The sequence below is a fragment of the Solanum lycopersicum genome, chromosome 3, assembly GCF_036512215.1.
Source record: "Solanum lycopersicum chromosome 3, SLM_r2.1".
In the NCBI taxonomy this organism is placed as follows: Eukaryota; Viridiplantae; Streptophyta; class Magnoliopsida; order Solanales; family Solanaceae; genus Solanum; species Solanum lycopersicum.
This window is the reverse complement of record NC_090802.1, coordinates 4,512,037-4,527,891: the sequence shown is the minus strand read 5'-3', so window position 1 is coordinate 4,527,891 and position 15,855 is coordinate 4,512,037. Positions and strand designations below refer to the sequence as shown.

The window sequence follows — 15,855 nt, the reverse complement described above, 5'->3', positions numbered from 1 at the left end:
GTGTGTGTGTGAGAGAGAGTGTGTGTTATTTCTATTTTAGGAGACTAGATATAAACCCAAGTATATTTTATTAGATTTATAATTTTATTCCAAACTATTATATTTATAAGTACCCCAACCCTAAAAGTGAAGTTTGAGTTCCATAATGACAAAGATATTTTTGACCAATTTTAGGATAATCTATTCAAATAAAAGGTAAATATGTAAAGTTTCATAATGAAAGAGATTTTTATAAGTACGATAGTATAATGAAGAATAAAACTAATTAATAAATGAAAAAATTCTTATGGTCAGCAAATTTGATCAGAATTTGATTAAAATGATATTTTTTTATATTTTTATTCTTTTATTAAAATAAAAAAAATTATATTAAAATAAAAGAGACGTTACAATTTTTTTAAAATTTCTGATTAAATTTTGTTGATCATTTAGCATTGTTCATTATCATACTACTGATTATTGAGAATCTTTGAAAAGATAGTGGAAGGTGAAGGGTAAGTTGCCGTTCTATTCTTAGGCCAATATATATATATATATATAGCCGCCCCCTACTTGATCCAATTGAAAGATGAGTTTGAAAATTGACCTTTGAAATGATTATATGTATATGTATGAAGTCACAAGTGAACTAAGTACCAATTTATAACTGATTAAAACTCAACACACGCTTTTGACGGTTAATTATATCATCAATTATTGCAACTCCAATAAATTACTTTTCATTTTCTCACGCGGGAAATTATACGCGTGGACCACGTGCATCATTTCCAGCATCGATATGCTTGGAATTGGATTAGTACCACAATGTTGAGACATATATATATCTCCAAACTATTTGAATTGTCTCCATTGTTATTTCATTCTAGAAAGTTCTACAATTGTCATTACTAATAAAATTTGTATCATAGGCGGACACACGTGTAAAATTGAGAAACATGTGTACATGTTAAACTTTTAAAAAAATAATTATATGTATATATAGATATATTTATTTTTGAAAATTTATAAAAATTATGATATAAGCAATGTTCTTTGATTGATTGTGACATAGTAATCGGCTTGAAAAAATACTCCACAAATCTACTTTTTCACTCAGTTGCTTAAACCAGAAGCAAATGCTTTATGCTTTTTTTAGAGTATGTGTCTGTTGTTTTTCCGAAGCTGGTGGAACAACGCATTTAACAGCTTCTTAACCAAATTCAACCATGAGAAAAAACTCTAAGACTAACTGTCATAAAACACACAATAGTCTTATATACGCCAATGATTCTCATTTAGCTTCAACCATTTTGTTATAATAGTATATAGCAATACTAGTAATATCTACATGATCATTACAAATTACAATACTTATACACTAATTCGTACCATATCCAAATATTAAGCACGAAACTAATAAACTTCACTCTTAGCATTGTTACTCCTCTCATTATACTTACTTATTATATAGAATAGCTCCATAAAGGCATATCATCAGCTTCCACATGATCTCCCATTTCAGTACATTGAGGTGGAGGTACCATTAATCCTTCCGCCATATTCGTAAGTAAACCCGGCATGCAGAATAACGCTTCCTCATCCATAAAAAACATATCATCTGGAGTAGTAGATTGATCTTTAACCACTGATTCTTCTTCCTCCGACTTTAAAGGTCGGAAGATTTCGGCGGCCTGAGCGGCCGCCTTTTGAATATCCTTAGTGTCAGAGGAATCTGGAGTAGGCAGCCTCCAAGCAGAGTCAGCAAAATTCAAACAAGCTGAACGTCCTCTTAATGCTATAGCCGCCACATCATGAGCTCTAGCCGCCATTTCAGCAGTAGGAAAAGTACCAAGCCAAATCCTCGTCTTCTTATTTGGTTCTCTGACTTCACAAACCCATTTTCCAGAATTCCTCTTCCTCACTCCCCTGTACACTGGATGTCGAGTTTCTCGAAACTTCTTTCTGCCAGCTGGCTTCTTCGGATTATTTGAAGCTAAAATAACTTCCTCGTCAGAATGATTGGCTCTAATACTGTCAGAAAACGATGAACAAGATTCTATACGTGGGTCCGAATAAAACATATCGATTTATATTTTTGTTTCTTTCTTTAACTAGTGATATTTATGATGTTAGAGAGTTTAATTGTTATGGTAAAATGTGAAAAGTTTGATTTCTATATATAGTTGAGACCAAAGAACACGGAGTTAGAGGGTGGTGATAAGTAGACAGGCTGTTATTAAAAAATAGAGTGGGGCAGCTGTTTTATATGACAGCTGGAGTGGGGCTGTGGGTTTAAGAAAAGTTAAGTTTCAACTTCCAAATCTTCCGTGCGTCTAACTTGGCATATTTTTAGTTTTTTTCTGTACTTTGATACTTCCCTTTTGGAATATATTTGTACTTATCTTGGAAAAATACTTGAGTTACTACTTAACAATATTGACGTTGACTAATAAAAATAATAAATTGTGTTGTCACTTGTCAAGTCAAATGATACTAGAAGAAGACAAATTAATTTGGTAGGTGAAAAAAATAATCACGAATGGCGTACTAATATATCAAAACAGAGTACATTCTTAAAATTTGAGTAAATAAATTAAAACTTTCATCAATCTCTGTTGAGGACAATAATAATAGAGAGACATGAAAATCGAAGAGGGAATTAATCAAATGAGCCTTTTTTTAAATAAGAAGAAGAAATCAGTGTATGGATATGTGGGTTTACGGATTTCATTTTGAAATTACGGGATGAAATTTCAAATTCTCCATTTAGAGATTTTTGAAATATAAAATAGATCTACGAGTTTATATTTTGTATTTAAAAATTACATTCATATCCTGTTTTGAGATTTTTCAAATATTAAATGGAGCTAAGAGTTTATATTTTACATTTAAAAATCACATTTATACGTACTAACCATTTATTTCATATGTAAATAAAATTTATGATTCATATCATTACTTTTTAAATCATTTATATCTCATATAACGATTATTTTTATCAACACAAAATTTATTATTACTTCAAAATAACTAATACTTTATCATTTATATTAACCAAATTAATTATTTTGCATCAAATTTATCTAAAAACTTATACACAACTTATATTTAATTTTATCTTTAATTAAATTAAAACTTGATCATAAATGTTATATTCTTAAAAAAAAATCTTTATAACAACGCATTATAATATTTTATAAACTTTTTTTAATTGATAAAATTATATGAAAAATTGAGATAATTTTAATAATTCTACCATTTATAAGTTTTTATGTGTTTAAGAAAATATAGAAGATAAAAATTTAAAAAACAAACAAGGCCTGATCAATTGGTTAGGATGCAATTGTCACACGAGCAATGCCTCCTCTTTCGTAATTTCAAATATATTGAATACATAATTCACTTTTAATACATATTACAGTGAATATATTAACACTATTAGATAATTTATGCAAGCTCAAATTTTTAATGTGATTTTTTCCCTTCAAAGTTGTAGCGAATAAGGCCTCTAATTACTAAAAGGAAATGAAAATTGAATTATTTAGTTATATCTAATCTCATAATATTTAAAATAAAATATTACTAACATGCAAGTTTGATAAATTGTGTATAAAATTTGAAGAAACATAAATAACTCGAACTGTAACTCAAAATTGATCAACTGACCCATTTATCTTACTTCAACAGAACGACACGTAAAATCTCCAAAATCTAAACCTGCCTCTACAAACAAAACAATACTTCAACTTTTTTTCATAATGTTATTTCATAATTTCATATTATGTTTTTAAACTTTGTAGAACTCAAGGGTCCCCTAGGAATGACAATAAGACGGTGCGGAGCGAGTTGAGCTTAACCAACAAAACTTTTAATTAGTTTCGTTCGCAACGTATAACAACCTTTTTTCTTTTCACCTCGTCCAACATAGACCCGTTCCACATAATTTTTATAATATTTTCTTTATTCTAGTTAAGTTTAATACTAAAAATAAAATTCATATATATAAATTCATTTTTCATTAAGTTGTATTAATTAAATAGGAGAGTAGCTTAAGAAATTTTATTCTTTTTGTTGAATAATTTTTATTTATTATCTTAAATATTTTAATAGATTTAAACGAAATAATCTTGATAATAATATTCTAGTACACTTATAACATATAAATAAAATTATAATTTTATTAAACTCACGTAAAATCACATGTAATCGCTATCCACCTATATTAACTTCTTTTAAAAAAATCTATAATTTATCTCACACAATCGTAAATTCACTCAGTCCCGCATAGCTTTAAACTCATCCCGCACCGTTGATATCTAAAGGGTCCCCCGAATGTACGAAGTACGAACACACGTTTTTGACAGTTATTAAAAAATCTACAACTAACTGCCTATCATTTCACCACGGAAACGTGTGGGCCACGTGCGTAGGTGCAGATTCGCATACTCGGTTTGCTATTCTACTCTCCACTAACATACAAAAGTGAGAGAATCTCAAAGATTTATTGTATTCCACTTATAGTAAGATTTTTATATTAAATTTTTAAAAATACTCTCTGTTTTTATTTATTTATTTATATTTTTTTATATTTATTTCTATTTATTTTAACAAATCAAGAAAGAATAATAACTTTTTTTAATATATCCTTATTTAATTTCAAAAAATTTCTAATACTACTAAGTTATAATGCATGTATACGTTCAATATCTATTAATCTTATTTATAATTTTAGTTGCTTATATATTATCTCATTATTCAATATTTATATATCAGATTTGAAGTTAAATATATTGAGATACATAGAATTAATCTAATTAAAATAGAGTGTATGTCTACTTAATTAATTATCTCTCCAATTTAGATTTCCTCCAAATAAGTTCACTCCCTTTTCTATTGTTCCCATCACAAAGTCTATCACCTAATTGTCTTGGGATAATAGTATAGAATAGCAAATTAATAGTGTAAAATAAATATAATAGCTACTGTTTGATTTATTTGTATTTCTTAGTAAACAGTTTGATTTATTTGCGTTCCTTAGCAAACTGTTTGGCAGTGTCGCTTGCCTCTCTTGCTTTATACAATATAATTGTATAAATTGTATTTATGTTTGTATAAAGCGAGAGAAAATTGTATATACACATGCAAATATATATATCTCCGTCCTATACACTCATAATTATGCAATACAAACATTTCTCTGTTCAAGTCTCTTTTGCGTTTTCTCTTTCTCTTTTTATACAATTTGATTATAATTTCTCTATTTCTCGTTTCATACAATTCGATTCAATTGTATATTCCCGCACAAGTCTCTTTCGCCTTTCTCTCTTTCTCTTTTTATACATATTCAAATCGTATATAATTTTTCTCTTCTTCGTTTTATACAATTCGATTCAATTGTATACAAATTTGAAGATGAACAAACAATTATACAATTACTTCTTTGTATATATGTATAGCGAAATGGCATAACTTTCAATTGTATATATATATTTACTATAGAGAGCAATTATGCAAATTTTGTTATAGCATACACATTTAAATTTTGTGCTTGCTATATGCAAAAATTACCCATTCTTTTTGCCATCATTCTTCATCACACTATCTTCTTTAATTTGATTAAAGTTTGTTGACTTTGATTTTTCTTAATCTATTTTAATGGCTAAATATTTTTAATCAAGAGTATTGTTAATAGAGGTACAAAATCATCTCTACTTAGGCGGAATATGAATCATTTATTTCCAATTTTTGTAATGTAATAATAACTTCATCAATTGGCTTATCTCTTAAAGTTGAAGTTGTGGATTTAATGGTGAGAAGATGAACAACAAAGTGATGCTGGTCACTACCCGGAGAGGGGAGAGAGACAAAGGGAAGAGGAGGAATTTATTTTTTTTTATTTTCTTTTTAGAAGAAATTTGGGGGAAAAAATATGTAATTTGCTCGTAAAATTGATGAGTTTTTATTATATTAAATATTTAGATATACATTATTAGAGTGTATCTTTTTGACATATTATATCCAAGTACATGTATTTGAACGCATCAAATATATGTATGTGAACACGCCAAATACATGTATTTGGAGACCAAAATATGATAGGAATAGTATTATCAAAAAATCATTGGTAAATTTGTGTTGTCTGCATGTATTTGTGTGACGATAAATTATCTCATTCTACTTTCTTGAAAACTTAACGTGAAGGGCTCAATAAAATATCCAAACTGAAGCATTTTTCTTCATCGATTGTCAATTTTTCGCTCAAATTAATTTCAAAACTTATACAAAATGTTGTTATGATATACAATAAATTACAATTGAAAAAAAAATGTCAAAAAAATGAATTAAAAAAGTATTCAAATTGAGGCATAGATATCTTGTTCTCTTTAACGTGACATTTGATGCATTTTTATTAAAAATAAAATGTCACAACTAACATAAAAACCAGCAACATTCAAATTAATAAGCTATAACGAAAGAGTATTAATTCAAAATTAAAGGACGTTTACTTGACATATTTTACTTTTTGAGAATAAAGTTACATTAATTTTGATCTATATTTTTTTATATAGCCTTTCTTCATAATAATATAAGAAAATTAGTATAATTTTAAATGTTTAAATATAAAAATTAAATTTAAATTTATGACAAATAATGTGATAAGTAAAAATAAACGATAATACGAATGACTTTTCGATGATACGAGGTGAATTTGATGTGTCTCTGACATTTGTTTTATTTCTTTTTTAGTGTCTTTTCAGGCTGTTAATATACAACTTCAAATACAGGGAAGATTCTTTACCCTACCTCTCACACGTAAGCGCGTGGACCACGTGCTTATATTTCTTGGCCCTTCTTTAGATTTTTCTTCTACTCACTAATCTAATCAATTTATTAAATGCTGAGTGTACTTCCTTTTCCGCGTACGGAAATTTTTTGTTTTTTAGTTTGATATTTGATAGTTTATATATGTTTAAATTTTGATTAATTTAAATTTATATCACATAAAATTTATTGATACAAAAAAAAGCTCACTGTTAGAAATTTATTTAATAAGAAAACGTTTATAAAATTAATATATGAGTTTTCTAATAAATTTAACTTGATAAAATAATATGACTTTATGAATATTCATAAAATATAAACAGTAATAACGGGCATGAAAAGAACTATACATATGTAACACAAAGAAAAATTAAGAGTAATATGATTGTTATTTTAGGTCTTGATGGTTTATATAATGTGACTCAAAGTTATAGTGAAGTATGAATTGAAAATTAAATGTCAAAGACATAAATAGTAAGATGTTGAGATTAATATTTATGTATAGGTAAAAGTAGTAAAATACTATAGACTTAATGGGATATCTGTTTACTCAATAACTAAGTATAAAAAATCAATACCAAATTGATAATCCGATAATTATTTTTTATAAAATCAATAAAAATTCGTTAACCTAATAGCAATAACCAATAACACTTTTTAAATTTAATTTATGATCGATTTAATTTTTTCACACTTCTAATTTTGTTTATTGATTCACTATATATGAAGAAATACCTATTCAATGATTATTTTAGTTATAATGTTGAATTTTTGAAATTTTAGTTTTATAAAATCATACCATACATATATGCATCTTGATTGTGTGATATTATCCGATGATTGGACATAATCAGCGATAGAGCTAGCTTTTGCGCCTAAAGATATGACATGTGAAATATATTGTGTTTATAGGAAAACAAAAAAGCATTGTTTTCTCATTGGCACACTTAGGGTTGAATTATTACGATAAATTTATATATATAAATACTCAAAAATAACCTAGTTATTCTCCATAGCTATAGTTTAATAATTACAATTTGTACCTACATGTTATAGGGAGGAGAGAGACAAACGAGACTCGGAGAGAGAGAGGAGAGAGGCGAGAGGCGAGAAAGATGAATTGTTTATGTATATCGGTTAGATAATAGTGTATTATACATATGACAAGAGAGATTGGGAGAGGGAGGAGAGAGGCGAGCGAGATTGGGAGAGGGAGGAGAGAGGCGAGCGAGAGAGGTCATAGAGTGGGAGAGAGGTGAATTGTAAAAATATATTTGTTAAATAATTATATACTACACATATGCATTTGTATACATAGCAAGCGAGATTGGGAGAGGGAGGAGAGAGGCGAGTGAGATTGGGAGAGGAAAGAGAGATGCGAGTGAGAGGGGGCAAAAAGTGGGAGAGACGTGAATTATAGTATGCATATCGATTATATAGTTGTATATTATACATATGTATTTGTATATTCTGGCGACATATACAAACGTGACTAATTACACAAACTCGAAGTCAGCACACACAAGTAATGTATAATGTTATTCACAAATGGTAATTATAGCAAACTATAGCTAAGATGAGTAATTAAATAGTATAAATTTTCTTAACTGCGTAATTTCCCAATTATGAGATAATTGGGTCAAATTTTTAGTGGATATCCTAATTCCTGGTAAGCCTAGGTGTTAGATTTAGTGTCACGTGGCTTGCTGCATCACTTCTGTTAAGTCTTAATGGTAATTGTGATCTCTTAGGATAATGACAGACACATTTGATCCTGAAATGTAATGGAGAATATAAATTTTCTATTTCACACAGTTTAGGGGGCAATTTTGATCATTTTTCATATTTAAAGAATTATTTAATGTTTATAAATACTTTATGATAAACTTAGTAAAAATTATTCTTTTGTCTTTATAGAATTAAGAATTCATAAACTCAAAATTTTGTTCCGATTATACTCTACATAATATATAAAGTGTGAAGAATTGACTTCTTTATTTGAACAAAAGGGTCTCAATGTTCAAATTGCAATAGAAAAAAAAGTTACACAAGTAATTATTTTTCATCTATCCTAATTTTGATGGATGGATTAATGTGATAATATTTATTGATGGAAGTAGATAAATTTCCTAAGTATAAAAACATATCTTTATAAAAAAATTTAAAACAAATTAAAATTAAAAATTTAATTGAGCATTCTATGGTTTAGATTTCACTTTTACAGTAAGTTAAAAATAGTGAATTAAACATCACAAAAAGAAGAAAAAAATCTGTAGGGATGAAAGAAAAGCAGAGGATGAAAAGTTGCAACGTTGCGACACCGTTGTTCACAAAACGGCAACCATTAGAGCCACACTATCACTCAATTCTCCTTCTTCTTCTTCTTCTCTTAGCTCCGGCCATGAGAATCCTCACTTCTCCTTTCCCAATTTCCCCACCCATCATACCCAGAACTAAATTTCATCAATGCAGAGTTGCCATAAACCCACCACCACCAAACTTCGATTTCAAATCGGAATTTTTCAGCGCCTCTCGGGATGCTATTGAAGATACCCATCCCGAATTGCTCGATTTAGCTGATAATGGAACTCTGTTTCTCATCAAGAAGAACCAATTTGGACCCGTTCCATCATGGAGAACCGAGTTTGTTGAACCAGAGGCTATTTGGCTGATCGGAACGAACCATCTTTCTATGGAATCGCCTCTGCATGTTGAAAGGGTTATCCGCACTGTCAAGCCGGAGAATGTGGTTGTGGAGCTTTGCAGAAGCAGGCAAGTACCTATCTCTGAAATTAGTTGATTTGTCTTCCAACTGTTTGTATAATTGCGAGAATGAAATAACTGATCTTCTTTTGTTAAAATTATCACATCCTGAGAAGCCCCTCTTATGGGGTTACCTTATTGTCTCCATGAGCTATGACTATGCCATTCTTGCCCCTCCTAGTTGCCAACTGTTTGTATTGTGAACTTGTTCAATCTCCATTTTTGTTTAACTTCACTTGTTGCAGAGTTCAGGGCTGGTATCATGTATACTTCTGACGATAGTGATCTCAATCAGCCGTTAAAATCAAACATGTTCTCTTTGAGTGGGAATGGATTTTTCGATGCTGTTGGTCGTAGCATTAACTTGGGTAATTACTAGCCTTTAGCTTTAATGTGCTCTGTATACTTCTGGAGTATGATTTATCAAGCTAGCTATTTGATGTGATAGGGGGTCAAACTGCTCTAGCATTACGCATAGTGCTGGCACTTTTCTCTTCAAAAATGTCTTCAAGTGCTAATCGTTCTTTTGGAGATGAGGTAGTTCTGTGGACTGTGTAAGATGTTCTTCATTTACACTTCAGATATTTCCAAAGTCTTAGTGAAGTTCCGTTTCTGTTTGCAGTTCCGTGCTGCTCGAAAGGCTGCTGAGGATATTGGTGCTCAAATTGTATTAGGGGATCGGCCAATAGAAATAACTGTATGCTGCACTTACACTTAGTCCAATGTAAATTTCCTTTCCTAGGATACTTTTGGATTTTATGAAGTGGTAAAGTTACTTTTGATTTCTAGAGAAAACAATTCTGAGACTTCTTCTTTATATATTGGATGGACTACCTGGTCTTGCATGTAAAGCAAGACAAGTTAATCCATTTGATACTTCTTGTTTCTCTTCAAGTGCGTCTACAATTTGGTCTTACAGCATTACATGTAATGCTAGAATGTTTATTGTTTATTGTTATTAACTTCTGTTGTCAGCTTGAACGAGCATGGACTTCACTAAAATGGAAAGAGAAGACGAGCCTTCTACTCTCTGTCTTTGGCGGAATAACCTCATCCACTGAACTATCAACAAAGGCGTTGAAGGTTTGCTTCTCGTATCTATGAAGTGTTTTCTGAATACTATTGATGATTGTTAATCGTTAACTTTTTCAAGAATTACCTCTTATTTGTACCTCAGTTAGCAAATTAATAGTCTGACAACCTAAGTGGCATCATCGATCATACATGGTTTGCCATCCGTATTGTCTTAAATGCTATAGCAATTACAAAATGGATTAATTGGAGCATGTGCTATAATGACATTGCCTGCTTTAGAAACGATTTACCGTTCAGAGCCTGAAGGACCAGTCCTCCTTCTCCAGCCAACACCACCCAAAAAGCCCAGTACTAAAAGGAGAAAAAATGTTATCTAATCTTCCTTTTGTCTACTATTACTCTATTTTAAGAGCTTTGCCTGTTGTCTGCTGTCATCGGGGGGAAACTATGCTGATAACTACACATGCCATGCCATTCTATCCAATATTCTTGATTCTGTTTTCAATCTTTTCTATGTTGTGACAGGAATCAAGTTCTGATGATAGTAACTTTCAGCTGTATGAGAAATTAAGCTTTTCATATCCATCACTTCTGCAGCCACTCCTACATGAACGTGACACGGTTAGTTGCTCTTCCCTCATGAACAGTCTCTAGTAACTCAGAACGAAATGTTTCATCGTTATTGCTGATGGATATCATGGCAAAAAATGGACACAGTATTTTCAGGCTAAAATTAAAAAAAGAAGTGCTGTTTCACTGATCAAACCTTTTTCTTTTCCCTTTTGCTAGTGATTATCTTTCCTGTTTTTCCATGTGATTGTTCCTTTAGTTTCTTGCTTGGTCTCTGAAGAGGAGCAAAGCTGTGAACAACTGTAAGCAAGTTGTTGGAATCATTGGGAAGGGTCACATGAATGGAGTAATATATTCCTTGGTGTCTGATCAAGGAAACTTGCGGTTTCGAGATCTAGCTGGGAAGAGTCCTTCAGGGGGACTCTCTGGCTGGACAACTACCATCTTTGGAAACCTAGTTAGAGACACTATAATTGGTGTTCTCCTGTGGCTGTTGTATGAACAACTTACCAGTGGTTTGAAGTTGATTGATTAAACAACAGACCAACTTTCGAACTCCTTATGTGATTCACAAACACTCCAGTTATGTCAAACAGAGGAATGAATACTACTATCTGAACAATCATCCTGAAAGAATATTAAACATTATTCTGGTTCTTCATTTTCGTGGAGTTTTGTTTCAAGCAAGGTGGCGAATAAGTCATCGAAGAGTTATGAAAAATGGAAATAATTTAACAATTATTATGTTAAGCTCTTAGATGGTAAATACAACAATATAGTCATGTTTTTTGGGGGATCCTTCTATACAAGAAAATTCATTGATTCTGGTTGGATTAGTTATAAGGAAGATCATTTTCCCACAAAATACTGACTTCTATCAAGTGTTTGGTGATCATAATAATACTTGATGAATCTGAAATATGATTCCTTTGTGGAGATAACTTTTTTTTTTTTCAATTTCCAAAACGTTAAATTTTTTGGTCAAGTCGATCATGGTAATTCTGTTTTTATTATTATTATTATTATTATTATTATTATTATTATTATGTTGAAAATGTTTTATAAGGTGAATTTGATATTAAAAAATGACATCCGGATAAATTAAGTTCTTGCTAAATGCTATGTATAGAAGGATTGGATCACAATGGTCTATTATATACAATTTTGTCTTATATTTCTGGAAGAAATTATTTTCACAACTCAAATTTGTGATCTTTTGATCCAATGAATCTCATAAATAGTTAATATGTTTTTCTTAAGTTTATATGATATTATTTTTCGTTTATGGAATCTCATGAAAATAATATTCTTTTATTTTATTTATTTGAGTGCATAAGTTTAGTATGCATTTATTCATCATTCATAGATATAAATTAAAAATATATTTTAAATATCCAAAAGTTAATTAGGCGAGAGAAAGTAAAATAATCATAATAAAAAAGAAATATGGAATGAAAAGGGCTAAAAGAAGGTTAAGACCATTTATATCAATTGTTTCTAACTAAATTTATTTTCATATATAGTTGAATGGATAAATTGCAATTCCATTCATTTTGTTTTGATCTATCTATTTGACACTCCTACTAAGTTTGATGAAGGAAAATCTTACATCAATACCAATGATTATAGAGAATAACAACCTTTTGATCAAACAATCGTTGAAAAAATCTTATTCATAATTATAAATTATTCGTATGTGTGACTGTATTTTTATTTCTCTGTCTTTTGATAAAGATAGTGAATCAATGAGCCCTAGCAGGGGCTGCGAACTCTATGTTTGATGCAATACATGTGTATTAAATCTCCATCTTTAATTTATGAAATACTCAATTTTAATTTAATTAATAATAATATATTATTTTTAAAAAAAAGGACGTAAACATTAACTTTGTAAATATTTCTAATACACCGTGTACAAATTAGTCATAGTTTGATTTTGTCATGACCCAGATCATCGTGATTGACATTCACATTAATTTTTCCGTGGGAGAACCACTATTACAATCCAAACCAAACAACTAAACCAAAAAACTAAAGTATTTAAGTTAAGAAGCAAGTTAAATAACTAAAGATTGAAGTTTCCATAAACTTTCAAAAGATCTAACAACTAAGCAATGCGAAAAAACGCCTAGAACCCAAAAGTCAATACACTAAAACATCTAAACAGGAAGGGATACAATCCCAAACTAATGAACTATTAACTAATTAGAAAAGTCTAAGTTCGAAATGTGGACATAGACGAAAGGAGAACACATGTCAGTCCGTAAGAATTGGTTCACCCTTGAATTCGATTGACGATCACTGATCTTCTAAACGAGGTCTGTCAATAGTCATTTGAAGATGCCCTGTATTCAACAATGTTTTATTTAAAGAAAATATATTTTATTGTTTGTTTTAGACTTGGTTTTATAATCGCCACTTAATTTTTGAGAAAAATCAAAAAAACTGTTCTTCCAATTGACTAAACAGGGAATCAAATTGAATGAGTTTAAAGGGGGTTCGGGGGTTCTTATTAATATTTTAGAAAGGTGTTTAAGGCACCTAAAATACCCACTAATGTTGTTGTCCGACAACAAAAATGTTTAGCTAAACTATCTAACTTGATTTTGAGAATGAAAAAAATTATTTAGAGTTGTTTGAAAGTGATTTATTTAACTCGCAAAATTTATTCATTATCATTTTTAAGTCTATTTAAAGGCGATCGATTTAGTTTAAAATAGTTAAAACATAAAGGCGTCTTGCAGGGGACTTGGACCCTTTTAACCTAAAACTAACGACACAATTTTAACAAGTAAACAAAAGTAGTAAAACAAAGAGGAAAGAGAGAGAGAGAGTTGAGTCCAAATCCGGATTCTGTCCGTCTGAATCGGTATTTGGACCATTTCTTTTTGTAAAAATAACTTAAATACACAACTATAATTTTTATATTCTCCAATTTTCCCTACTTTTTTTAAATATTACATAATTCCCTTTTTTTTTATTTTAGTGTAAGTTTTTAGATACATTATACTCTCTCTCCTATAATACACATTTACCAATTTTAATGCCTATTTTTTCTCCATTAAAACACTCAACCTCTTAAATCAGTTTTTGAATTTTAAATTTTATCCATTTAAACACTCAACCTTTTAATCAGCTTTTTGATTTTGAATTATTAAATTTAATTAAATTTAAATAAAAGAACAAATTTTGAAATTTTGAATTTCAAAATTCAAAAAATTAGGAAGCAGGGTAACTTCCCATGCATTCTACCGTCTTGTTCTTACCAAAGTCAACTTTCACTTATTTTTTTTCCTTAATCGTCTTCATTCGACTATTTCTTCATAATTTTGAATCTTCTCAACCCTGCATATTTTTTTATTTTCTTCTTTTTATTCTTAATCCATATTCGACTATTTCTTCCTAATCTTGAATCGTAAGAACCCAGACCTTTTTTATAGTTAATCCATCATCAATTCGTATATTCTTCTCTTTTTTGTTTTTGTTAATTACATCATAGTAATGGATCCGTCAATTAATAGAAGGATATATGATATTAGTAAAAATTTTAAGGAATTAAAATTGTCTCGGGTTAGTATTTTGGTACTTAAAACTGTTGTTAAAATTAGTAAAAATTTTAAGGAATCAAGTGTGCTTGCTGATACATTTGAATAAGTGTGTATAGTGTTTTAGATGGTGAATTGATACATGAATTTGTTGTGTATCATAATATTTTATATGTATCATGAAGTTTTGAAAATTGTTATAATGTATCATTCAATAAGTTTAGTAAATGCGTCATCAACTGTGCTTGATGATACATATAGAATCAATGTGTACAGTGTTTAGTCAATGCACTGATACATGTAGTAGATATGTATCACATGTTTTGCGTGTAGTATGAATTTCTGAAAACTGATATCATGTATCAGTAAGGTATTAGTTGTTTAGTTGATGTACTGATACATGTTTTGAAAATTGTTATAATGTATCATTCACTAAGTTTAATAAATGCGTCATCCATTGTACTTGATGATACATATAGAATCAGTGTGTATATTATAGTCGATGTTTCTGATACATGTATTAGATATGAATCACATGTTATAATGTTTTAGTTGATTCACTGATACATGTACGTTGTCGTTTGTCAATGTATTTGCAGGATGAAGTAAAGACCAAATGAGTAACGCCAAGTGGGGAGATGACAATGATTTTTGTTTCCAAGATTCTTTTATTTTATGTTGTTAGGACTTAGGAATAGGAGAGATCCAATGACAAGAGGAGCATGAGTGAAAAATAATTATGTTTTTTTTTAGTTTTGTTACTTTTTGTTTTTAATTGCAGTAGCAGTTTCCCAGATTATGAAAAAAGTAATACAATACAACAAGAGCAGAAACTAACGAGTAAATATGCATTTATATATATTGTCCTCTTCTTATTGCTCTTTCAATTAGTTCAAACCTTTTCCTTAACTTATGGCTTACTATGACAAATACTTGTATTCTGGGTAGACCAATACACATAAGAAAACAAAAATTGATGTGCGCCACCTACAAAGCAAAAAATTTACAGTAACAGGAGGCTGCCTGCCTGCTGCTGGATTGTCTAGGGTCGTACCTTAAAGAAAAAAAAATTGAGATTTCATAGAGCAAAATTAAATTTCGAATAATGTTTCACTGTCGAGTTGTACAACTGATTTTTTTT

At 29.8% G+C, this 15,855-nt stretch overlaps 2 protein-coding genes across 3 annotated transcripts; one reads left to right on the top strand and one right to left on the bottom strand.

Annotated features, from left to right (window-relative positions):
- Positions 1-1,251: 1,251 nt before the first annotated feature.
- Positions 1,252-6,712, bottom strand: LOC109119806 (dehydration-responsive element-binding protein 1A). The gene has a single exon (XM_069295483.1). It carries the CDS (start codon positions 2,058-2,060, stop codon positions 1,443-1,445), a length of 618 nt encoding a protein of 205 aa, XP_069151584.1. The 5' UTR covers positions 2,061-6,712; the 3' UTR covers positions 1,252-1,442.
- A 2,349-nt stretch (positions 6,713-9,061) lies between these two features.
- On the top strand, positions 9,062-12,110 carry LOC101263790 (uncharacterized). Of its 2 annotated transcripts, none has more exons than XM_004234304.5 (7): positions 9,062-9,573; positions 9,817-9,932; positions 10,013-10,101; positions 10,187-10,261; positions 10,540-10,647; positions 11,125-11,220; positions 11,429-12,110. In XM_004234304.5, the coding sequence occupies exons 1-7, from the start codon at positions 9,080-9,082 to the stop codon at positions 11,702-11,704; spliced, it is 1,254 nt and encodes a 417-aa protein (XP_004234352.2). In that variant the 5' UTR covers positions 9,062-9,079; the 3' UTR covers positions 11,705-12,110. The 2 variants fall into 2 exon arrangements, with proteins under 2 accessions (XP_004234352.2, XP_010317569.1); XM_010319267.2 differs by having other exon boundaries at positions 9,063-9,573; positions 9,810-9,932.
- Positions 12,111-15,855: the final 3,745 nt, after the last annotated feature.

Bases quoted from the DNA above. Each gene is read 5' to 3' on its own strand.
- LOC101263790 (XM_004234304.5), top strand. From the start codon at position 9,080: ATGAAAGAAAAGCAGAGGATGAAAAGTTGCAACGTTGCGACACCGTTG. The intron at 9,574-9,816 runs GCAAGTACCTAT...TGCAGAGTTCAG, and splicing joins GTGGAGCTTTGCAGAAGCAG to GGCTGGTATCATGTATACTT. The intron at 9,933-10,012 runs GTAATTACTAGC...TTGATGTGATAG, and splicing joins TGGTCGTAGCATTAACTTGG to GGGGTCAAACTGCTCTAGCA.
- LOC109119806 (XM_069295483.1), bottom strand. From the start codon at position 2,060: ATGTTTTATTCGGACCCACGTATAGAATCTTGTTCATCGTTTTCTGAC.